The sequence below is a fragment of the Leuciscus leuciscus genome (genome assembly GCF_965113295.1).
Source record: "Leuciscus leuciscus genome assembly, chromosome: 5".
NCBI lineage: Eukaryota > Metazoa > Chordata > Actinopteri > Cypriniformes > Leuciscidae > Leuciscus > Leuciscus leuciscus.
This window is the reverse complement of record NC_138729.1, coordinates 39264033-39289439: the sequence shown is the minus strand read 5'-3', so window position 1 is coordinate 39289439 and position 25407 is coordinate 39264033. Positions and strand designations below refer to the sequence as shown.

The 25407-nt window shown below is 40.8% G+C and overlaps 1 protein-coding gene across 3 annotated transcripts in view; it reads right to left on the bottom strand.

Annotated features, from left to right (window-relative positions):
* Positions 1 to 25407, bottom strand: part of nlgn3b (neuroligin 3b) — a 26091-nt gene extending 684 nt beyond the window's left edge. For 2 of the 3 annotated variants that reach the window (XR_014206040.1, XR_014206041.1), the window contains exons 1-8: positions 25192 to 25407; positions 15417 to 16120; positions 13764 to 13817; positions 12750 to 12905; positions 10628 to 10813; positions 6313 to 6437; positions 5440 to 6107; positions 1733 to 4259 (exon numbers count right to left, since the gene is read on the bottom strand). Coding sequence is in view for 1 of the 3 variants with exons in the window: in XM_082169699.1 (XP_082025825.1) it covers positions 3380 to 4259; positions 5440 to 6107; positions 6313 to 6437; positions 10628 to 10813; positions 12750 to 12905; positions 13764 to 13817; positions 15417 to 15882 (2535 nt within the window). In the remaining 2 variants the exon portion in view is untranslated. Of the gene's footprint in view, positions 1 to 459; positions 4260 to 5439; positions 6108 to 6312; positions 6438 to 10627; positions 10814 to 12749; positions 12906 to 13763; positions 13818 to 15416; positions 16121 to 25191 lie in introns of those variants that run through there. The other variant, XM_082169699.1, reaches the window with a different exon arrangement.

Sequence of the window (25407 nt, the reverse complement as noted above, 5' to 3'; positions counted from 1 at the left end):
CACACACACACACACACACACACACACACACACACACACACACACACACACACACACACACACACACACACACACACACACACACTCTAGTAAACATTGGGACTTATGTGTGATTTTAAAGAATTTTGTGATTTTGTGCGCTCCATTAAAAGTATCTGTCAAAAACCCAGGTTATTACACAGGTGTAATTTACAAAGTGTTATTATATTAGTCAGGAAACCTCAAATAGGCGATGGTTTTATAGGCAAGTGTTGATATTACCTAAACTGCTAACTTTCACAAAAACCTGCTCATATCAGAAGATTTAGTCTATAGCAAAACATTGTTTGGCTCATTTATGCAAGGACCACTGAAATGTTTTTGTTTTTTTTGAAATGTTGACCTTATAATAGCCAAACCTTGGGCCGGTTGCATAAATTGCTTTGACTAGTCTTACATAAAAAAATGTTTGTTCATAACTTTTTTTATATACATAAGGTGTTTTTAATTTGTATCAAAAAAAGTAAGTCGGATTTCCCCTTGGCTTACTGCTAGTTAGTTCTTAAGATACAGTCTTACAATTTTTACGATCGCTAGGACACATTTCTCAATACTTAAGGCACTTTTTCAAAACTCTTCACACAGTGATCACAACATCAGTTAAATGAAACTGTGGATCATTTAACATTGCTTTGGCACAAAATGATTTCAATGACTACATCTTTCAAGTTACATAAATTATTTTCTCACTCAGACACAACAAGCATTACTCAACAACTTTTCAAAACTATTAAACTTAAGTTCAAAACCTAAACGAATAAGATAGAAATTTGCTACATTTCTACAGTAATACCATATTGAAATATATTCTGAATCTTTAAACTTAAATACTATCAAAACAATTTGATGTAGCTGAACACCTACACAAGTGTTTGTCTTTCAATTTCATTACCATCTATACAAAAGGGGAAAACTTAGGAATAATTTTGTACTGTAATGTAAACATGGAGTATGTAAAATACTACTGCAGTGAATTATAAGCAGAATAGCGTGTCATTCTTGTTTTGTAAGACATTTTTACAAAAGCAATTTGTTAGTGTTTTTTAGGTCAGTGTTTTATTAGTGACAAAGTGTGTTTGTTGGTTGAAAACCTTTGCTATTGTGTTATGGAATAGTTAATTGATTTGAGACATAGATGAAGTGTTTTGGTAGTATTAGTGCATTTCGAATGTGACATTAACTGCTGTGCCATGTTAAAAGTTGGTTAGGAGAACTGTGTGGAAAAATACCTAAGTATTGAGAAATGTGTAGCGATTGTAAAAAACGGCAACTTGTTGTGACTGTTTATGCCACTGGCCCATAGACTTGCTGAATAAAGGCCTATTGCATAGTCGTACGGAAAGCGCTGCCCGAGTGGGAAGTTATGTTAAGTAGCTAGGCTAATAGATTTTTTAATTTTGTGTGAAATATTCCAATACAATTTTTTGTTTTAGACCTAGTTAAGATTTCCCTGTAGCTCTAAGGTTTATTCAGGTTCAGTTCTGACAGAAAGAATGTGCCCTGAATGCGCTGTAAAAGGCTTATGCGTCACAGATTTCTCTTGAGATCAAAAACTTCAGTCTTCAGACTCCAAATCAATCTTGATAAACAAGGAGCAGGAAGTTTAGGCAAACTCAATATTTACTGCAAATTTGAGGCAGAAATGTACAGAGTATAAAAGAACAGACTTCTGCAAGCCGTTGAATCGACAGACCTGAGCAGCTGCACATCAGGTCACCCTCATCCAGGAGAGACACACTGCTGTTTCCAACACATGCATCCAAATGCCATTGTCTTTCCTCTTCAAAGTCCAGATGAACTCAAATGGTGGTAAATACTGCAAATTCTTTTATAAAGCTGTTGAACTTTCACATAAACACGTTAACAGACAAACGTTCTGCTGGTTACCAAGGAAACTATCGCAAATTTGGCACAAAAATCATGGCAGGGGTGGTTAGCATAGAGAATCTAACCATCTGGCAGGATATGACACCATAACTACACGATTGTAACGTTACTCCTGTGCAAACTCTGTGCAGCTCCGTAGTAAACATGATATTTTAGAACGTCCATCATCAGAGAAGCCCAGTGTTCAGTGCAAATCACCACATTCATGTTTCACGGGAAAGATTAACATTTTAAGTTCTCAGCAAAAGCCTGTATGTCATATCACAGCGTGAGTGATGTCATATTACTGTATGAGTGATGTCATATCACTGATAAATACTGAAGAAACTCAATGCTTTCAAATTGAGTTCGAACATTTTCACAAAACATATCAAACAAACTCAGATACAATACAGATTTAAGATGATTGAAAAGCATTGTCACAAAATGATAACATTTAGCAAGACACAAATTATCTAAAGATGCTTAACTTGAAAATTACACACCCGCTCTCTCTCACTCACGAATAGCCTAATCTTCACACACGCCGTGTTCCTTAATACTCGACGTTATGTGTTCGTGTAACCTACAACTAAATGAATCGATTATACCAAAAGTAAAATAGCCATCACAATTCACCCGTTCAGAGAGAGAGAGAGAGAGAGAGAGAGAGAGAGAGAGAGAGAGAGACTATAAAATAGTACATTTTTTGCGCTTATAAAGAAAGAAAGGAAAATGTTTAGGATTTAAAATCAATCTGGGCTTCAAATGACCTTCTTTGCTATGGATATAATCTGATCTTAAAAACGATTAGAAAGAATTTTTTTCTGACACATTCAAAAAAGCTGTCTGTACATTGACGTTAATATATGTTATACTGTACAATAGCCATTAATATGTTTGTTATTACAGGTTATTATTATTACATATCTTAGAATAAGTGCTTGCTTGGTTCATAATGGTGAACCACTGATGGGACTCCAGCGCCCCCTACTGTTCTTGCGGATCAAACCACCTGCAGGGTTTTTAGAGTCTTGCAGCACCACCTAGAGGCAGCAGCGGTACTACAGCTCACCCTCCAGGTAATCTGCTCGTTCTTTCTTATTCCACAGAGAAGTTTCTTAACTGCTCATATAACGTGAATATTGTCTGTATAGACATAGGTCAGAAGCGGTGCGTTCATACTGAGCCGTACTAGTGTGCTGCAGACCGTGACACTTCCTTCTGGCTTATATTGTTCGTTTCCTTCTGGTTTATATGATTGTTTCTGATGTTTCTGTTTCATTAGTGCCCTAAATCAGAGGTGATTGTGCTCATGTTATTATTAGTTTCACCTGCTATTGTACTTTCGAATACTGCTAAACAGTTTGCACCGGATTGATCTGGTTTTACAGTAATCAGTCGCTGTGATTGTGTTGTAAGGATTTGTGGGATGTGAGTGTTGTGTGTTGCCGTGTGGAGTTTCTGTTGCATGTTATACACGTGTTGTTGAGTGTGGGTGGGGCAGGCTGGTGGAGTTGTATCCATGTGTGAAGGTGTTGTAAGGGTGCATGCTGGGATACCCCATCAAAGAATTAGGTGACATGGTAATGGTGTTGGGCGTCATGGTAACACTATTGGGTGTCAAGCTAACTGTGTTGGGTGTCATAGTGCCGCTATTTGGAGTCATGGCGACAGAACTGGGCGTCATGAGTGGAATGTCATCAGGTGAGCGGCGGAGTGTGAGGGCGTAATCCCGTGGAGATGACGCCGGGGTCAAACGTAGGGGGTCGCACAGTGACCCCTCCTCTGGGTTACCCCCAGAGATGGAGGTGGGTGTGTAGCTGAGGTCATTGGGCGGGGTCTGGCGCTGAGGTGCGGACTGAGGGGGCGTGTCCTGCCGACTGCGTTTGTCCTTGCGGTAGTAGAGCGCAGCAAAGGCCAGGACGTTGAGGAAGAGGAGCGACGCTCCCACAGCGATCGTGACACTCAGCTCCGTGGAGTAATCGCGCGGATTGGCAATGACCAGCGGTCCACTGCGTGCTGTGGACTGGGGGGGCTGTTTACCAGGGGTACGAGCCTTGTTGCCTGGCCGCGGCGTAGCACTGTGAGAGCTGTGTGTGGTCAGAAGAGGTGGAACCCGCGTGGTGGTGGACGTGTAGTGGAACATGTCATGCAGGTTGTACAGGTGAGGTACCAGGTGCTTCCAGAAGGCCACTTTAGTAGCTCGATAATGATCCCGAACACGAGGCTTCAGCCCAATATGCAGATACAGCTGGTCGTGAGGACCGTACTTGGCCCATGTCACTTCTTCAAAACGGTTTGCCTTTGTGTGGATGAACTTCGTATCCTGAGGAACTGGCTTGTTCGGATCCCTAAACAAACAGATACACAAAAATACAGTTAATTAATTACATCTGAACTAAATAAACTATATAAATATTATACAATTTAATCCTGATTTTTTTTTTATTGTTTTAGTACATTTTAAAATTAATTTATATTTTATCATGCCATATTCAGTAATATTCAATAATTTCAGAAAATGTATATCAAACTATAACAGCAAACTTAGAACAAATGGTGCATTAAATAGAGCAAAAGTGACAGACATAATTTTACAAAAGATTTCTACAAAAATATTAAGCAGCACTACTGTTTTTAACATTGATAATAATAAGAAATATTTCTTGAGCTGCAAATCAGCATATTAGAATGATTTTTGAAGGATCATGTGACACATGACTGAAGTAATGATGTTGAAAATTCAGCTTTGCCTTCGCAGGAATCAATTATTTAAAAATATATTAAAATATAAAGTTATTTAAAACTGTAATAATATTTCTGTTTTCACTGGTGACAAGACTCAAAATATCTTACTGACCCCAAACTTTTGAACAGTATTTAGTGAATAAATATGTAGGCTATTATTTGAAACACATATCAAACATATACAAGATTTATCAACACAAACAAATTGTGAATAACAACATATTAAACTATCCCTGTTGTGAGCTGATGTATGTATGTATCTACAGGTGCATTGTTTTAATGCCACTTTCTTTCCACCAGAAGGCACTGTTTCATTGATTTAAATGCTGATGCCCTGTTTTACATTGTAATTTACTTATAGCATTGCTCCTCCCAGTTTCTAGCTATGCTCCCTGTGACCTACTTCAAGGTCACAGGGACTGTTTACATGTTTACCAGTCACACTTGTTTTACCATTCCCTGGTGGCTGGGAAAGATGTAAGATGGGAGCCTGATGTATTGTGGCAATGTGCTATGGTGTAAATACTATTATGTAATGCCTTTTTACAGCATTTTTTCACGCACTGGACTGTGAACAAAATTTATTTTTGTTTAATGATTGCATAATTGATTACAGAGTGGCATGTATAAATAATATTTGCAAAAAAACCAAACAATCTTTGACTCTTTTTTGTTGTTGTTGTTGTTGTTGTAATGTCAATGATAATATTTCACTTTGTGTTGCTTAATTGTGCATATTTCTTTGATTGGTTGCTTGTGCTATTTTAGAGTGTTCTGTTTTACCCGGTCTTTGCAAAGTTGGTCCAGTAGGTCATAACGACGGCACTCAGCATGATATCATTTCGGGAGAAGTTGCAGGGAAAGAGTTCAGTGGGACCAATAAGCGGAATGCCGAACACATAGGGGAGCTCATCACCGTGTGCCGAGTCCGCCCATGGAGGCTTCATAGGGCTCTGGCAGTGATGGTAGAATGCATAGAAGAAGGTCGGAGAACCGTAACGTGCATGCAGGTCGGCCGTCACCACAGCTGGCTCCACCCACTGGTGATCCGTAAACATGGCCACTAGGGTTTTGCGGCGGGTCTCGGGATTGTCTCGATCGGCCCAGTCAGTGTACATAAACTTTATGGTCTCTCTGAGAGTGTCCTTCCCTTCTGGATAACCGTAGAGACCGTCCACAAAATCAGATACTGTGAAGTCAAAATCCGAGCCAGAAACTCCGCCCTCTTCTGGTTCCACCACACCCTCTACGAAGCGGAAGCCCTCGCCCTGGTTAACGCCCAACATGATGTCATAGTTAAGGAACTCCCCCTGCTCCATGAGCACTTCAGGGTCATCCGGGATGAGGTCACCATCAATGACCGGGCCAAAGGCCACGTGGAAGCGCGCTGGCTGAATTTCCTGCTCCACCAGTTCCTTGTAGCTACGCTTCTGCATGCAGAGGACCAGGTCCTGCATAAAAACCACAAGCATTATATCTGCCTCCTCACCTACACAACTGCTAAAAATTGCTAGTCATTAAAATGTAGACACTAAAATAAAGTTAAAAATAAATAATTACACTGGCAACCAATCAAATTTCACAACTGCATTGCCACCCCCTCCTTAATTACTCAACAGTCATCAATCAGCAATCAAATTAAAACAATCATCTTACTTGTGTGTCAAGGACATTACAGCCGACACGCTCTGCGAGGAGACGTGTGTATTTCACAGGCTGATAGTTCACTGACCAACTGGATAGTGCTGAGCCGCTCTGAATGATTGCTCTGTGGAACAAACCTGAAGAGAGAATAGGGAATGTCAGAAGAAAATAAAACTGTAAATGCCATGCCAATATTCCAGATCAGTAATTATATTAGTATCCTCAAAGGGCAGAGTTGCAGTATCTTTCATCTGTCATGAAAGACGGGGTCCATCCACATCCTGGGCTTACTCTGTGTATCCTCACATCCTTCAACCACATTACTATATATTTTTTTATCCACTCTCAATTATTAAATGAGAAGCTTTTATACAGTATCAGTACATGCTGGGCAGGTTATTTCTTCTTACATGTGCCAAATAATCTGTTTGGTCCCAATCTGTAACACCTTTCTTTTAAAGATGTACTCTGAGGGGGTTCAACAGACTTATGACATGTACTGATAAATAAATATCTTCACAGAACAAATGATCATTTAAATCAATTTTATTTTCTCCACCAGTGCTTAATACATGTGCCAAACAGACAATAGAAATAAACTGCAAAGCAATCTCAAAGGTCTTTGTCTCTTCAATAATGCGTCAATGACATGAACTAAACTTATCGTTTGAATGCCCTGTCTTTGATAAGTTGAACTGATGATGAAGATGAAATGAGTTACAAATCCACAAGACTATTTGAGTGCGATGCAATGGTTGTAATCCTATAATCCACAAGGTGAGAAAAGATCGCAGACAACAGCGTTCGGTGAATCGTTGTCCTCAGTGCCACACTACTGGCCATGTGCAAGGCCATGTGTTGTAGCCCCGCTGCCAGCGTGGACTGCACTTGAATTCACTGTCTCTTGTATTCAATCTGTGCTCCCAAAAGAACATGTAGAAATTAAAAATCCTTTAGTTGAGCAGAAACTCAAAGAGTTCTCAACAAAGGACTTTAGAGGAGCAAGAAGGTAGCATGAGTTCAACCATTAGATTTCCCTCTACCAAACGAACTTGCTAGAAATTAACTTTTTTATTAAGGGGCAATTGATCTTCAGGGTCATTTTTGCTTTTATGTTGCCCTTTTTTCCTGACCATATACAGTTTCTGTCATATGTTCCAATTGAATACATTCTGTCTGTTTCTTAAGTTTGATGCTTCATATTCAACTGCACTCACAGTTTTGTAATCAGTTAGATAATATAATATTAGTAGGATAACTCCCATCTGGTCGGGGGTGGGCTTTTTTTTTTATCATTTAATATTTCACATTCAACTATCTCCTCTGAGACAGCGATTACAGATATCGGACAGCTAACATGTCTATAGAGACACTAATCCCAAACTTGATAGGCCTAGAATACAATATCATGACAGTCAAATATCATCAGATGTTCTCTGCAAAGCACGAGCCATGAGTCATCACTATTGTGGCCTTCAGCAAAACACTTTTACCCCTGATTCCTCCCGCAGGACTGTTGCTGTGATGAGCCTGTGCCTTGACTCTATGGTTGCACTGTACGAAAGTCGTGTAAACAAGTTTCACCAACCTTGATCAGGTGACTGAAACATTTCTGTTCTAATCAATTCTACCACATCATTTCAACCAAGACAAGCCTTCCATAATTAGCACATGCATTTCTGACTCATGCAAATTACTCAACAAGGAAAGTGAAAAGAAACTACTTCAACAGCTACATCCTACTGGGATGCTCTGCTTGGTGTAAAACATGCCAATCACCCACCAGATGGGAGCTGAATTTTCCTGAATTTCGGGGATTGAAGCTCAAGTCAGCTATTATCAGAATCAGAAAGAGCTATATTGCTTGCACACACAAGGAAAAAACCCTGGTATTGAAGCTTCCAGTGTACACTTATACTGAATAACGTATCAAGCTGAATAAAAAAAAAAGTCTTAGATCAGGGGTTTTCATTTTTATTTTGCAAATGACTATAAATATGATGTACAGTATAAAGACCCATTTGTACTGCATGAAAAAATGAGGTGTGAGAACATGCTGTTCTTAAAAATAAATAATTTTCAAATATTTTATATTATTATAAATAATTTATTATATAGTATTTTTTATTGTTTTTAAAGCCTTTATTGTGTCACAGTAAAATCAAAGCTAATTTAAATAGTATGTGGAAATATTTACCAGTATTAAGTAAGACAGTATATATTTTTCTACTCACTATTAGAATAATTTCATGTGCTTAAACCTTAAACTGTGTTGAAAAAAACCCCAAAACATTATAATATCTAATCTTTGGTATCCTAGTTTAAAAACCCCTGCTTTAGATGGTACTGCAACTTATGTTAGCATAGTACGGGAGTATCAAAAATATCAAATAAATTAGACTCTTGTGTGATAGAGTGGATGAATGAATAAGTGTCACATAATGCTCACATCAGATAATAAACCAAAAAATGAAATAAATAAATAAAAAGAAGAAGAGTTTTTTTTTCCCTGAAATTTCCTCTATCGCTGTCATGTAGAAAATATAATTTTACTCAATCAAACGCTCTGGCATACAAAATGAAATGGAATCTACATGCAGATTTAATCCTTTTTATCCTTTATCCTCTTCTGTAGCAGAGACTTTCTAGTGAACAGTAAAATTGATTTTTGATTGTTTGAAGTCATACTGCATATTTCACTCGGTCTGGAACAGTCAGAATAATTTAAAGAGAGCTTAAGTCTTAATGACTTAGTATCAGTGTATTTCAGAGAAGCAACAAAACCTGTAGAAACCACAGTTAAATGTATGGAGGGTAGAGAGAACGGGATGTAGCTTAAGTCCAATCATTTTGAACATCTCCATAAATGATATACCAACAGTAGCGGTGCAGTCTGCCACCAATGACCTCACTCTATACACACTGAAAAATAATGTCTGCTCAACGGGGATGACCTGTTCTGCGGTACCCACAAAAAAAGGACGCTTTCTTCTGGAGCAATAACTGCAAAAATTGTTAGTGACAGTCAATTTAGACAAAAACAGAGATGTGGTTTTCCGTAAAAAAGCAGGATTTCTAGGAAACATACCAGTTTTGCTGGCGGTGTCCTAAAATACACAACCACTTAGAAGTGCAGCTGGGTTTTATTCTGGCTGTAAATGCATTTGGTGAGAAAAGAGCTATAAAATTATACAGTATGTACAAAATCAGGGTTTGCTAAACTATATGTATCAGCAAATGCATGCGTAAACTATCATTAGGCTATGAAATAGGGGGATCAGCGTAAAATTTTCAAAAACTGACAAAAAGAGGGAGGGAGAATACAAAACAGTGAGAGAAAGAGATTAAAAGGAAGAGGAGTTATCAGTACTGTACACCGAAGCAAAACGATGATGTAGGATCAATATCCCTGCAGGCGTGTGCGATTGACTCTGATCTCTGTAAAACACTCTTTGCACACACGCCTTGCAGTGACAGACACACCTACACACACTTGAGGCCCACAACAGAGGGATAAGGCTGATGAGGCAGGAGACAAGTTACCATGGTTACAGCAGAGATTACCGTGGTAACGGAAACTCGAATGTGACAGTGGTCATGGTTGCAGAGGCAGCTGTCTCAGCAGTTACGGACTGCAGAAATACACTATGTACTAGGTAATACACACCTTTAACTAATTACCATAAGGCCTTACAGAGGGTATCATTAAATAAGCATAATTATAAAAAATGACTTTATTACCAGGATTCCAATGAGGAGATTTTAAAAGGACATATTTTTGTCCATTATCTCTGTTTTCCAAACAATTCATTGATATTTAAATGTATGTATTAATATTATTATAATTTAATAATATTTTGATATTGTTTTTATCAAAGCGTACTCACTGTCAGGTCCCTCTGTTTCAACGTATGTTCATGAATGATGTTGATCTGAATATATAAACATTTGGAACAGTAGCGAGGAGAATTTCATAGCATCTGTGACATTATATGTTTATATGGTCACACTTTAGTTTAGGGTCCAATTCTCACAAATAACTAACTATTAGCTACGACTTTTACCTCAATAAACTCCTAATTACTGCATATTAATAGTTAGTAAGGTAGTTGTTAAGTTTAGGTATAGGATTAAGGGATGTAGAATATGGTCATGCAGAATAAGGAATTAATATGTGCTTTATAAGTTCTAATAAACAGCCAATATCGTAGTAATATGCATGCTAATAAGCAACTAGTTAATAGTGAGAATTGGACCCTAAACTAAAGTGTTACCATTTATATGTTGCATTAAACATTAATATTATTTGAGGTGTCTGATCTCTGACCTTCAGAATGGTGTGAAAGAGTGAGCAAACTGACACAGGATGCTCCGATTCCTGAGCCAAATACGGTCACACGGCCTGGATCACCACCGAAATATCCAATATTCTTATTGATCCAGCGGAGAGCCTGAATCTGATCCAAGAGACCATAATTCCCTTTAGCGGCCTGGTCACCCGTGCTTAAAAACCCTGGTACAGAAATAAAGAGAGAGGACAGAAAGATTTGAAAAACAATATTTTTGGACTATTCATCAATGATCTTGAGAGTGAAATCTTTTTGTTTTATTTTTGTGTTTTTTGACTGTTGAAAACAGGACGAATGTACTGAAGCTTAGAGAAACAGAAACAGATGTCTCACTGAGATTATGGGTATAATTTTTTGTAATCATGCATAAAATAAATCCTTAAACCCTGAATATTGCTGCACAACCTGGAAATGGCCGGAAACGTTATGAAAAAAGCTGCAGGTCTCCACCAAGAAGGTCTATACCAAATGCCTGCTACTGACTGTGCGATTTCAGCAATCCTATAGGATCATTACAAATCACACTGTACGACATGGATCTAATAAACTTGGGTACGACATGAACGTAGACTGTACGATGATGACACCTATCAAATCATAGGCAATGACGCAAGTTAGTATGGAAGAATAAAAGGTCATCAGCATGAGCTATTGGTAAACAAATAGAGCAAGATGAATCGCACTTTGGCAATTGTGGTTTTTATGTGCGCTAAAAAAAAGGAGGAAGTGAAAGAGGAGAATATGGACGGTCATGGCTAGGGAAAAGAGGCCAACTTGCCAATTTTGCAAATGGAGCTTGAGGTAAGTAGTTTTAAGTTCGTCGCGTTGATCAATACGCCATTTCATGTTGAATTCTTTGTGCTAGGTAGTAGACGTGGGTCTTAGTAGCAAACACACTCACTGTGAGATGATCATGTTAAATTTTGGACACTGTCATAAAATTATCGCAGGCTATCTTTGGTCGCAAGAGACAACAGACGTCTTTGATCATCTCTCACTGTACAACGTAGGACCACCGTTTAGGAGCCACGACCACATAAATCGCCACGATTGGTCATCTTTTGTCTGGGGCAGCCCAAAATTGTACAATGTGTACCGGACATAAAGAAAGCCATCCATAAGATTCTCAGTTGGTCAGCTTTACTCTAGCTATACTTTGCTTTAAAAAACAACAAAAAAACAATCAGGTTGTGTAGTTATGACATCTACTAGCAGGGGCTAACTGGGTCATGCTAAGCAGCTAAATCAAGACCCCCCAGTTGGGGTTGGAGCAAGCCATTGGGATTGGCTGTGTTCTTTAGGAGCTGCATACAGCCTTACCAGTGATATTTAGGACATCTTTGTCCAAGATGTACAAAAGAGCTTTGATAAGTTTGTCTAAGTGGTCACTATCTGTTGTACTGAAACTGTTGTAAAGTCTGGATTTGGGTACATGTTCTCTGCCTATTAAAGACACAGTCTTTGAGTGACTGAGTACTCTTTTGAGTACATTTCTTTCATTCAGAGGTTTTATTGCAGCCGACAGGTTATCAGTGATGGTAAATGTAAGCCGATGATGCCTGTTTGCTTTCAGAGATGACTGCTGTTTTATAGGGTTCAGCTGTGCTGTCTTATCAGAGCATTCTTCAGAACTTTTTCATTTCTAAAGATGGGAGCATTCTGCACTCTAACTCTCTTCTCTTTCTTTCATTGTAGGTAATATTCTGTCTGATAACATCTGAGCAGGAAATGTGCGTTGTTTTGATGTTTTTCTCGCTGAGATTGAACAAAATCAGAGCTCTTTAGAAAAGAAGCACACTAACAGCACTTTCTCTGAATGAGGCTGTAATGGACAGATCTGCTCCCCAAAGCATTTATAAAACATTACTGAGGTCTTCTAAAGACTTGGATGCTTTTTTAATGGCTGACATGTTTCATTTGGAATTTTATCTTGTGCATGTTGATCTTGCCTTCAAAACATGAACATGTTTTTGTTAATATTCATTATTAGTTATTAATATTATTATTAGTTATTAATATTATTATTAGTTTGGCCACTTATTAAATACAGATTTTACCAATTTTTCAAAGCTTAAAATCCTTTTCCCATATGGTACATACCTAATATTCCCACCCTGTAGTTGAGGGTTATGACGATGACATTGCCGTAGCTGGCCAGCACACTACCGTCCATGATGTTCCCCGTGCCCTCCATGTACGAGCCACCATGTATAAACAACATCACAGGACGGGGGTCATCTCGAGAATCCCTCAGACCTGCACACACACACACACACACACACACACACACACACACACACACACACACACACACACACACACACACACACACACACACACACACACACACACACACACACACACACACACACACACACACACACACACACACACACACACACACACACACACACACACACACACACACACACACACACACACACACACACACACACACACACACACACACACACACACACACACACACACACACACACACACACACACACACAGAGAGAGAAGTGCACAAAAAAAAACATGAGGCTCTCTATGTTCTGAAGTGTTTTTCACAGCTGCTCAAAATTTCCACAGAGATCTTGTGACTAAAGTGACTAAAATAACAATGTAAGCAGCCAAGATCTGCCTCAGAGACTTCCTTTAAATTACTCAATTTCTTTGAGTTTCATTTATTATAATGATTATAGTCATTTTATGGTGAAGTGTTGACTTCAAATGCAGTGTTCACAAATAACGGTAGGCAAGTGAATAATGTCTATTCATTAGATGCATTTGTAAATGATTGGTTTGAATTACTGTTCAAACGTCATAACGAGAAAGTGGCAAAATGTAGTAATACAGACTATGGATTTGAAATACTATAGAAACAGTGTAAAGAAGTGGTCGAAAATATGATATCTATAACCACCCAAGGCCACAGCAAAACACGGGCCAAACACACTGGACCACCTTATAAAATCATCCTGAAAATGATGCAACATTGTGTAAATATCATCCAGATTATTCTCTCCTGCATTAACCACGATGGGATAAAAATAAATAGGAAAAAACATAAAAAATTGATTCAACTGAAAGAATGATGAAAACGGGACATACCATCATCCTCTGAACGCTCTGTGTCAGCTGACATGTCGCCTGTTCTCTTTGTACCTAGAGAGAGAGAGAAAGAGATGATAAATTGGAAGAGCAGATAGAAACTAGACCGCAGAGAAACGTGTGTTTGTGTGTGTGTTGCGGGTTCTGTGTACGTGTGTAAGTGGGGAATGTATAAAAGCTCAGTGGACTCCTCTCTAAATTACTGTGTGAAACCAGGGGTTCACTCTCCCGAACCCTGCAATAATAAAGCTTTCAACATTTTACCAGGAGAAATCTGCTATTTCCTCCAAATGAGGCCAAAACAGTGCTCTAAACGTTCACTCCAGTAGACTTAAAGACTGCAAGGAAAGCACAGAATGGATTCTGGCCATAGGCACTGAACTGGATATCAGAGAAGCTTCTGATGTAGCCTAGAAAGGCTGAGGAAGACAGGAACTAAGATGATCCGTGGAGGATTGTAGTGCTTTTAAGCTAACATAACAGAGCTGAAGTGGAATATTTTATTTTTATTTTTGACATCCAAGATTACAATAAAAATTATATCTCTGTGCATAATGTGTGTTGCAGTGTTGGGGAAGCTTTGAAACTGTAGCTTACAAGGCTTCAAGCTACTCTTTATCTACAGTAGTTAAACTACAGTCAAGCTATACCGATCAAATATTTTTAAAGGATATTAATACTTTTATTTAGTAAGGATGAATTCAATTGATCATAAGTGACAGTTAAGACATTTACATTGTAATAAAAGATATAGATATAGATAAAAGATAATAAAATGCTGCTCTTTTAAATTTGTATCAAAAATTCAGAACAAACACACACACAAAAACTATATCACGGTTTTCACAAAAACAGCACAACTGTTTTCAACACTGATAATTATAAGAAATGTTTCTTGAGCAGCAAATCCGCCTATCAGAATGATTTCTTAAGGATCATCATGTGACACTGAACACTGAGTAATGATGCTGAAAATTCAGCTTTGCTATCACAGGAATAAAATACATTTTTAAAATATTATTATTTGAATAATATTTCACAATATTACAAATTTTACTGTATTTTTGGTCAGATAAATGCAACATTTGTGAGCGTTAGAGTCTTTCAATTTTTTTAGTTACCAACCCCAAACTTTTAAACAGGGTGTAATTTTTACTAACAAAAGTTACAAACAAAAATTAGCTAAACACATTAAAACAGGCAGTATATTTTATATATATATATATATATATATATATACTGTATATATATACTGTATATATATATATATATATATGATTATTTAATTGTTTCATTTTTATTTCATGCAAAAAGGGTTTTTGAAAAAAAACTGCACATTGTGTACAATAATAAAAATAGAATATATCCTATGTTTGTTTAAATGCAGCTTTTAAATAAATAGTCTGCAATAAAAATAAGATCTAAAATGCAGCACAGGAACTTACAAGGCTGATTATTTTTAATTTTTTTAAGATCTGTTCAGTTACATGAACCATCTGAATAAACTGATTCTCTTCAAAGAATATTACAATAAAATAATCAAATATTATCAGATAAAATGTAAAAATTGTTAAAACCAAGAACCAAAACCAGTGATGTTCTGTATATGAAATAAGGAATGTGTGTGTGCATTTTGCGTTCGTAGGTACTCACCACTTTTTGTGGGTACGTATATATTCAGGTACAGACAGTCCTCACTCTGCTCCTGCAGGTACGTCGCGACCGTGTCAAGGTTGTAGGTGGCCCAGACGGGCATCATGATGTCGGGCACTGCATTGCGAATGTTCTGTGGGCAGACAGGAGGAAAGCGGGTGGCGTTCCGTACAACGGACCAGGCCGATGGAGCATCGGGCGGCATGAAGCGCTTCTCTCCTACAGGCGGGGAAGCGTACGGCACACCCAAATACTGATCCACAGGGCCCAGACCCTCCGTTGCCACAGCAACCCGCATCCCCCTTAGTCTGCCAAGTGCTGTGTTTACTGTGGGCTGGTAGGTCAGTGCTGTTGCCATGGAGACTGACCACATCAACCACACAAGCAGCCAACACAGAGCAAAGTTCAGAGGTCGGCAGAGCAGGTGGGGAAGCGGCAGGTAAGTTGCTGACTGTGTGTGCCACATGGTCCCTCTTAACAGCACACACACGTTCACACTGAAAAATCTCTGTCTGTAGCTTAATTACACTCTCCGCTTTGACACAATCACACTCTAGCACTCAATAACAAACGCCACACACTCAGGAAGATCCAGTGGGAATCTCCGCAGCCAGGTGTGTGCCACCAAATGCTCCATATTGGTTGTTGATTTCAGCAGGTGAAGCTGTTCATTTTTCCAGCACGCAAATCCTTTCAGCACAAACCTGAAATACACACAAACAGGATGTAAGAGACAGAACCTCTCATCACACCACTCAGAATATGAACCATATTAATAATCCCTCAGAAAATACAGTTAGTCACATCTTACAGTGGCCTCAAAAAGGGACACTTAATGTCAAACTTAAAATGCATGAATGTCATAGCATTAGATAGCTAAATATCATACCATATGGCATTTATTTTAAAGAAAGAACACTTCTCAAGCGTAAAAAGAAGTTAGAATGAACTTCAGAATGTCAAAACAATAGTTCTGTCATGACAGCTCTATGTGTGTTTGTGGCATGGTAATGGATGTGACAATGTTAATGTGTTTGGTCTTGGCGGAATACAGTAGATGTGCTACACTGCTGCTGCTGAAGAGCAAGTACAAGACATGCTAGTACTGCCAATTCACACACGACACGCTGCTGTGAGCAAGTAAGACACACTGCTTATGTAAACTGCTACAGCAGATGCTGACCAAGTATTTGAAGGTTGAGCTCACATTGGCTACTGATACAACAGGAACCAATCAGCTGTGGCCTATAGATGCAACATGTTTGCAAGTGGATTGAGTTAAAAACATCAGCATGCGCCATCTAGATGTCACGAACTGCTCAGAGACCAGAAAGTTTAGATCCAAATGCAGCTTTAATCAGAAGGGGACAATCCAGACACGTAAACAAATGAACAGGCAACAGGTCAAAGTCCAGGTAGGCAGTCCAAACAAACAAACACACAAGGCTGGGGACAAGGCAAACAGGTAATCCAGAGGCAGGCAGGGGACAAGGCAAACGGGTAATCCCGAGGCAGGCAGAGAGTCCAAGAAACCGAAATACAGGGAACCAAAGAAATGCTCAGAGATGCAGTGTAACACATACAAAACTATGCAATGATTGAATGTGAAAACCAGACTTATAAGGAGTGAGCTAAACAAGGTAATGACAAACAGGTGAATGTGATCAGTAAAGATGAGTCCGGGCAGTGAGTATGGGAAATGTAGTTTGTGAGGGAAAATGACAATCTGAAATGGAGTGCCCTCTGGTGGTTCTCGAGGGCACTCCAGCTGATGACCGTTACATAGCCCCCCCTCTAAAGAGCGGCTTCCAGACGCTCCTATGATTCTCTAGGAGGGAGGTGGAGTGGAGGCGGACTCTGGGGTGGGATGGAGGGCCAGGCCCGTGGAGCGGAAGAGGGCCTGGAGATTGAGGCTGCGCAGACGGCCAGGGCGGAGCAGGCGACCGAGGCGGAGACGGCCCTTCATGTGGCCAGGGAGGAGACGACCCTTCGGACGGCCAGGGCGGAGACGACCCTTCGGACGGCCAGGGCGGTGAAGACCCTTCGGGCGGCCAGGGCGGAGACGACCCTTCGGGCGGCCAGGGCGGAGACGACCCTTCGGGCGGCCAGGGCGGAGACGACCCTTCGGGCGGCCAGGGCGGAGACGACCCTTCGGGCGGCCAGGGCGGAGACGACCCTTCGGGCGGCCAGGGCGGAGACGACCCTTCGGGCGGCCAGGGCGGAGACGACCCTTCGGGCGGCCACGGCGGATAAGTCCCTTCGGGCGGCCACGGCGGATAAGTCCCTTCGGGCGGCCACGGCGGGGAGGCCCTCATGGTCCCATCGCGGGACCTACTGCCCCCCCCCAAAATCTTCTTGGGGGTAGCTACGGGGTCATAGGCTGGAGCAGACACCGGCTCAGGAACAGACACCAGCTCAGGAACAGACACCAGCTCAGGAACAGACACCAGCTCAGGAACAGACACCAGCTCAGGAACAGACACCAGCTCGGCGGCGGCCATCTTGTGAGGGAACACAGGCTCGGCGGCGGCCATCTTGTCAGGGAACACAGGCTCGGCGGCGGCCATCTTGTCAGGGAACACAGGCTCGGCGGCGGCCATCTTGTCAGGGAACACAGGCTCTGGATCGGCAGAAGCGACGTGAACAGTCTCTGGATCAGCAGAAGCGACGTGAAGCTCAGTCTCTGGATCAGGATAAGCACGCTCTGAGCTTGATGGGACCAGCGGTGGCGAGGGCTTTGAGCTGGGCAGGACCATCGGCGAAGAGGACTCTGTGCTGGACGAGACCAGCGGTGAAGGCTCTAGCTTGGCGGGCATGTCTCTTGCTGTCTCAGGCGCGGCGGGCATGACGCTCTCAGTCTCAGGGGCGGCGGGCATGACGCATACTTCCTTGGCTTCGGCAGATTTGGCGTGAAGTGCAGGCTCGGCTGGACTGGCGTGAAGCGCTGGCTCGGCTGGACTGACGTGAAGCGCTGGCTCGGCTGGACTGACGTGAAGCTCTGGCTCGGCAGGACTGACGTGAAGCTCTGGCTCGGCAGGACTGACGTGAAGCTCTGGCTCGGCAGGACTGACGTGAAGCTCTGGCTCGGCAGGACTGACGTGAAGCTCTGGCTCGGCAGGACTGACGTGAAGCTCTGGCTCGGCAGGACTGACGTGAAGCTCTGGCTCGGCAGGACTGACGTGAAGCTCTGGCTCGGCAGACACCTCGGCGGAAAGAGACTCTGGAGCGGTGGTTTTGGCAGGACGAGACCCTGTTCGGCCGATCTTCTTGGCCCTCCGTGCTGACATGAGCGGTGAGTCCATCACACTGGACATTAATCTAGAACGTCCAGAGACCGATCCGGTGATGGGCGGCATGACGTGAAGATTCTCAGGCTTAGAGTTTCTCGTGAGTTTGCGGGGTTCTTCCTCCACAAGGCCCACAGTAAATGATGAACCGCTCAAGGAAAGGGCCAAGTCAATATACTGTTCAAGAGTCCCGTTAGGGTCATGCAATGGCATACGGTAGTTGAGTGACTCAGATAGTCCTCCTCGAAAAAATATCATTAGACATACCTCATCCATGTAAGTCAGAGGAGCAAGCTCCAAAAAGTCCATTACATAATTCTCGATGGGTCGATCTCCTTGACGGAGACGTATAATTTGTGCTGCTGGATTCATCGATGGGTCTGGGTCTTACTTGGCTGCTGGATCTGTGTCGGCATAGTTTTCTGTCACGAACTGCTCAGAGACCAGAAAGTTTAGATCCAAATGCAGCTTTAATCAGAAGGGGACAATCCAGACACGTAAACAAATGAACAGGCAACAGGTCAAAGTCCAGGTAGGCAGTCCAAACAAACAAACACACAAGGCTGGGGACAAGGCAAACAGGTAATCCAGAGGCAGGCAGGGGACAAGGCAAACGGGTAATCCCGAGGCAGGCAGAGAGTCCAAGAAACCGAAATACAGGGAACCAAAGAAATGCTCAGAGATGCAGTGTAACACATACAAAACTATGCAATGATTGAATGTGAAAACCAGACTTATAAGGAGTGAGCTAAACAAGGTAATGACAAACAGGTGAATGTGATCAGTAAAGATGAGTCCGGGCAGTGAGTATGGGAAATGTAGTTTGTGAGGGAAAATGACAATCTGAAATGGAGTGCCCTCTGGTGGTTCTCGAGGGCACTCCAGCTGATGACCGTTACACTAGAGTTTCATGACAGAACTTTGTAGAATTACACTGATGTTCAATAGTTTGGAGTCAATACATTGTTCAATTCAGCTACGTAGGATGCATTACATTGCCATTATTGTTACAAAAGATTTGTATTTCAAATAAATGATATTCTTTTGAAGATTCTATTCAACAAAAAATCCTGAAAAAATTAGCAGTCAGAAACTGATCAAAAATATTAAGATAAGAAATAATAATAATAATAAATGTTTCTTGAGCACCAGATCTGCATATTAGAATGATTTCTGAAGGATCATGTGACACTGAAGTCTGTAATGTAATGCTGCAGAAAATTTAGCTCATGCTATTATAGGAATAAATTACACCTTAAACATATTAAAATAGAAAAGTTATTTTAAATTGGATTGATACTTTAAAATATTTTTAAAAAATCTTATCAACCCCAAAACTTTAGATGATAGTGCATATGAATGTTATACAAATGGTGTACTTTAAAGAGAGAAAGCCAGCAGAAACACTCAATTGCAGATGCACACACAATCTCTGGTTCATATCACATTTACACATGCACTAAGGGGCAATTATAAACTCTTTAACCCCGGACCCTTGCGCAGCTCCAGCGCTGTAGGTTCAGTCTCATGAGGGATCAGACATGGACGGCAGGTGGATCTCTTATGTTCTGAGGGGAGGAGCTAAAGTCTCACAGTGCAAGGGCTTGGCTTGTGTTCAGAATGCATGTTGTGTGAGTGGATCGATATGCAACGCTTCAGCCACAAACACGCAGAGCAGCTGCTTTATCTGAAATCAATGTGCGCGCATGACGCTGTGGGATGGCAGCATGTAGAGCCTATAGGCCGAAACCCACAGCATTCATTAACCTGCACTGCGGTGATGAGGACTAACCACAAAACAAGAGTTCACATCTACATCCTTCCTTTTAAAAATCTGGCCAAAGATCAGACCTGGAGGTTTGAAAATCTATGACTGCGATTCTGGCTGGGTAAAATTGACGCACCAAAGAACCATTGTATTGTTAAGACGGCTCAATTTCTAGGATCTTATAAACATTCACTGACAATAGAATCAATATGTAACAACAATGCTAAACAAAACAAAACATTTACATAACTGACCAAGAAAATTCAAATGAATATCCAGCCATGTCTGGTTGAGTGTCATGTTCACTTCTTGTCCAGAAACATATCAATAACTACTGACAAAAATAAATAAAATGCTGTCGATATTGAGGCAAATTTGCTATTTTCTGGCCACGACATGTTGTATTGGACAGTGGTGTGTTATATCATGTATGAAGATACATGGAGCATTTTATGTGAATTTTTTCATGGGCCACTAATTTAGAAGTTGATGAGAAGAGATGAGAGATGTACTATCTGGGATAAGTAAAACATGGCCACAGGGTCATTAATCATTAACGCATTGACCTTTAATCTGTCACAAGGAACCTTTAAAATAGCACCAAAGTTTCAACAGTGAATACTTTTTTGTCCAGTTTACCAAGACTTTTCTGTTGACACTAGGAGTGGGACAAAATATCGATAGGGCAATATATTGTTGTCCTTCTTCGTGTGATACAATAATTGATAGAGTAGCGGCAAATATCGGTATTTTAATTAATAAAATAAGGCTTAGTCCAAAGTCTGGAAAACCCTTAACATTTTCACAGGCATTTTGTTTTCATAGTTAGACAGATATCGCGATGTATCATTGTCTAGAAATATATTAATTAACGCAGAATTGCTGTCTCATGATATTATCGGTATTGTGAGGCATGTATCATATCGTGAGGTACCCTGTGATTCCCACCCTAAAACTTGGCTGCCTATGGAGTAGAAAGGAAATCAGTACAACCTAGAGAAAAAAGAGAAAAAAGGCTGCTGTCTTTCCTTTTGCCAAATAGGTAGGAAAACTTCAACACCGATGCCATCAGGCCACTCCCACCAGTCTGCTATGGATACGCTTGACCAGAGTCAAATACCGCCTTGCTTAAGTAGGAAATACTTAAAATACTTAGCTTAACTTTTAGTAATAATGGTGTTGACTTGTATTGTTCCCGGGTGCAAGAATTCAAAGAGTAAAAGTTAAGCGGGAGTGAGTTAATTTCGGTTTGCAGTAAAGGATCCAGTGCGTTGTAGGCAGTGGCTAAAGGCTGGATGACTACGAATACAGTGTTTAAGGCCAAACGGAGGGGGAAAAACAAAGAAACTGCCGTGTTCATGAAAGCCCTGGAGCTGTCAAAAGTCACCAAGACATTTGCAGACAAATAAACATGAATTTCTCAGTCCAGGTAACACAGAGAACGACTAAATATTGTCAATTTACATATAATACTGACATTGTAACAATAAAAAGTGGGTTGAAAAACGGCAAAGTTACACTTTAAGCAGTTAAAAAAAAAGAAGTGACATCAGGCTCAATAATCCCCATTTCATAACTCACTGCCCCAGAAGCACTGTTTACAGATCATGCAAATACCAAATCTGTAAGCCTTCCTAAGGCTCTGACAGAAATGCACACTCTCTGGGTAAAAAACTGATTTGCAACCATTTACAGCCTGAGATGTAAACAAAAGTAAATTATCAAATAATTCTGTATCAGAGCTTTGATCTCATAGACATTACAGAAATAAAAGTGAATATCAAGATATTCCAAATTTATATAAAACGGCCTACAATTTCTATTTCAGGAACATTATATGAGCAAAACACTATGCAATGCAAAATAATTAACAACTTCCAGTACAGAACCTAAAATACCTGATTTCTACATGCCTGGCACTCTAGAGGCGTGAAACGACTTTCGTTCACAGTGGTGTAAAACACTGGTGTGTTGAGCAGGTGCTTATATGACCTATTTTATATAATTGCCTTTCCAGTAAATTCAACTTTAGAACCGCAAACAACACAAAATAAAAAAATCCCATGTACACAGAAACAAACTGATCTCAACCTGACCAAAAGCAACTGCAATGCAGACTCATCACTAGCATTATTATGCCTTAAAACAGCAACCTACAGGATCAAATAATTACAATTATTCAGTGTGCAATTAACTGGGTCATTCCCATTATGCAGCACCTCTTGAACTCTGAAAAGTATTTCGATTAAAGGTACACCAGACCTTCAGAAATATACGCTGGTCAAGTTCAGGAATCAAAACCATCAATTATAACTTGATGAATTACACAATGGCAAGAGAATTTCCCATCATGCTTGTAAAACTGAACCATGAAATTAACTTAATGAAATTAGTTAATTTCACTCAAATATTACAGATCAAATATTCCTAAGTTCGTTGTACTTAATAGAAAAAAGTCATGTGAACTCAGTAATTGATTATATTAAGCTGAACTTAACTATATTATATTAAACTGAAGAACTGATTTTTAAATCCCATTATTGCATCAGACTGTAAAAGGAGAATACATGTTGGAATTAAGTGTTATTTGGTGTGTTGTAGCACAAGATTAATATAAGGAGAGATTTGTTAGTGTATAATGTTTAACTGTATATACATGTAAGTGTATATAGATAGTCTCCATGCTTACCACTTGCTAGCTAGCAGTTAACATGATGTTTAGTCAATCAAACTGAGCGAGTTAGCTTAGTCAATATTTAAATTATAATGAACTTGTTTGTGTAATACAAAATCAAAATTTAAGTTTTGTTTACTTAGCCTAATCTTCGAGTATGTCAACTTAAAATAATGTAACTGATTACCTCAAATTTCTTCTTTTTTTTTTTACCTCTGCTGACTTACAGAAATAAGCCTTAACTAATATTTCCATCTTTTAAAATGTTGAATTTAATAAGCCATCCACTAAAGCCATCCAGCCCTTAAGTGTACCCACGGGCTCTGAGTGGATCTTTTCCTGTTGTTCACTCCTGTCGCTGTCCATGGTGCTGATGAGATTCGCTACCTGTAGAATATCAGTATAATAAACAAACGTAGCCTACTCGCGTTTCAGTAAATATTTTTTAGCTCTGGGTTCCTCCACCCTTGTAATGTGGGTCAGTTAATCTGAATCGTGGGGGCCCATCGAGAGAATACTGGGAGTCCGTTTATTCCAGTGCCCATTTTCCAATAGCGAGCGGACAGGGGAGGACGGCGCGCGCCTGAATCAGGTCAGTATAGGGTAGAAGTGTTTCAAAATTGGGGTCCTTGATATTTAACCCACATAACTGTGCGAGAAATGAAATGATAAAGTCTGCTTTCATTGAACTGACGAATTCAGCTTTACATGAAACTGGTGCTATTGCCTATTCAGGTTTAATGACAGGGTAAACGGCTTCTTTTCTGCATTCATTAGGAATGGGGAATGGGGAGTATGTGTGTGTTCCCCGGACTCACGGCGGGGACGGTGAAAGAGACTACCATACGAGGGATGAATACCAATAGTCTTGTCCCTCCCCCTCCTCCTCCTCCGCCTCCTCCTCCTCCGTAGCTCCGACTGAACGGTGCAGTGGCGGGATGGCGCGCGGATAATAAACTATGCGGGGGCATTCATTATGAAAACTCTAGCGAGGTTCAGTATTCACTGCACATCTGATAACAAGTAGCTCGTGAAACGAGCTGTGGTGTCACGACCCTTCCCTCGAATTGGCTAATGCCAGTGTTTTGTAACGTAAACATACAACACAACGCCTAGACACACACGCACACACGTGCGCGCGCTGGCAAAGCTTTAAGCAAACCAAGCCAGCAGATGGTAAAATCACTATGACAACTTGGACTCGGTACCGGCCTCGCTTCCTGGATTCATCCACACGGACGGTCGCGACACTGGTTCCTGACTGGCACTCCCGCGTGCGCTTACCTTTCCAACAGGTGACGAACTGCGCTTCAATTCACACGCGCGCAGCGTCACGCGCCGCCCGTGATTAATATACCAGCGGGTATTGAGCATGCACGCGGAGAACAACTCGACCCCCGAGTGTCCCTCGCGCAGACAGGCCTGGAGAACAGCTAAATAACGGTGCTGGCAGAGGTGTTTTCAAACAGATGCGAATAAGTTTATGTAGTCTGACAACGAGTAGAACTACAAAGCCGACTGTTTACGACCATCTAATGACTATGATTAACGAGACCCCACAGCCCAGATGCAGCAAATCACGGCTTTGAGGTTATTCGAATGATAATTCTCTACCTCTCTCTATCAATTCGTCTCTCTCTCTCTCTCTCTCTCTCTCTCTCTCTCTCTCTCTCTCTCCTGCTATTGCAAGCTTTCATGCTGCAGATGAGAATAAAATACCGTTAAAATCATATCAAATCAATAGAAATAAAGAAAATGAAAACATTTCCTCAACAAAACCCACATCCTTTTATCGTAGCCATTTCCCAAACACAAGCAATGCGGCGCATTCATTAGACCGTTCATTGTTCAATCAAAAACGCGTTCCACATACACTCATATACACATTTCAATTCACGCCTTTTTCATAACTACACATATTTTTTTATTCACCAGCATCGGAAAATTGCTCTTATTACTCGGGATCGTTCGTTCTCACCGCTGGCTGATATTGAGAACCGACGGCGCGCATCAGATCAGCCATAAATAAGAACATTTTGGGCTCACCTGCCGAATCTCTCAGCCGGTATCGCATCCGAGCGTGCACTGTAATATTCTCATATCTCATCGTTCCCACCATCCAACATGCCCCCTTTTTCCCCGTCGAGCCGTATGAACGGCGCTCGGCTCTTCTTGCGTTTTTCTTATTTTCAATTAACGTCAATCTCCCCGGGTCTATTTTAAGCGCGCGCGCTGTGCGCGGTCGCGGACGCAAGGTCAGGA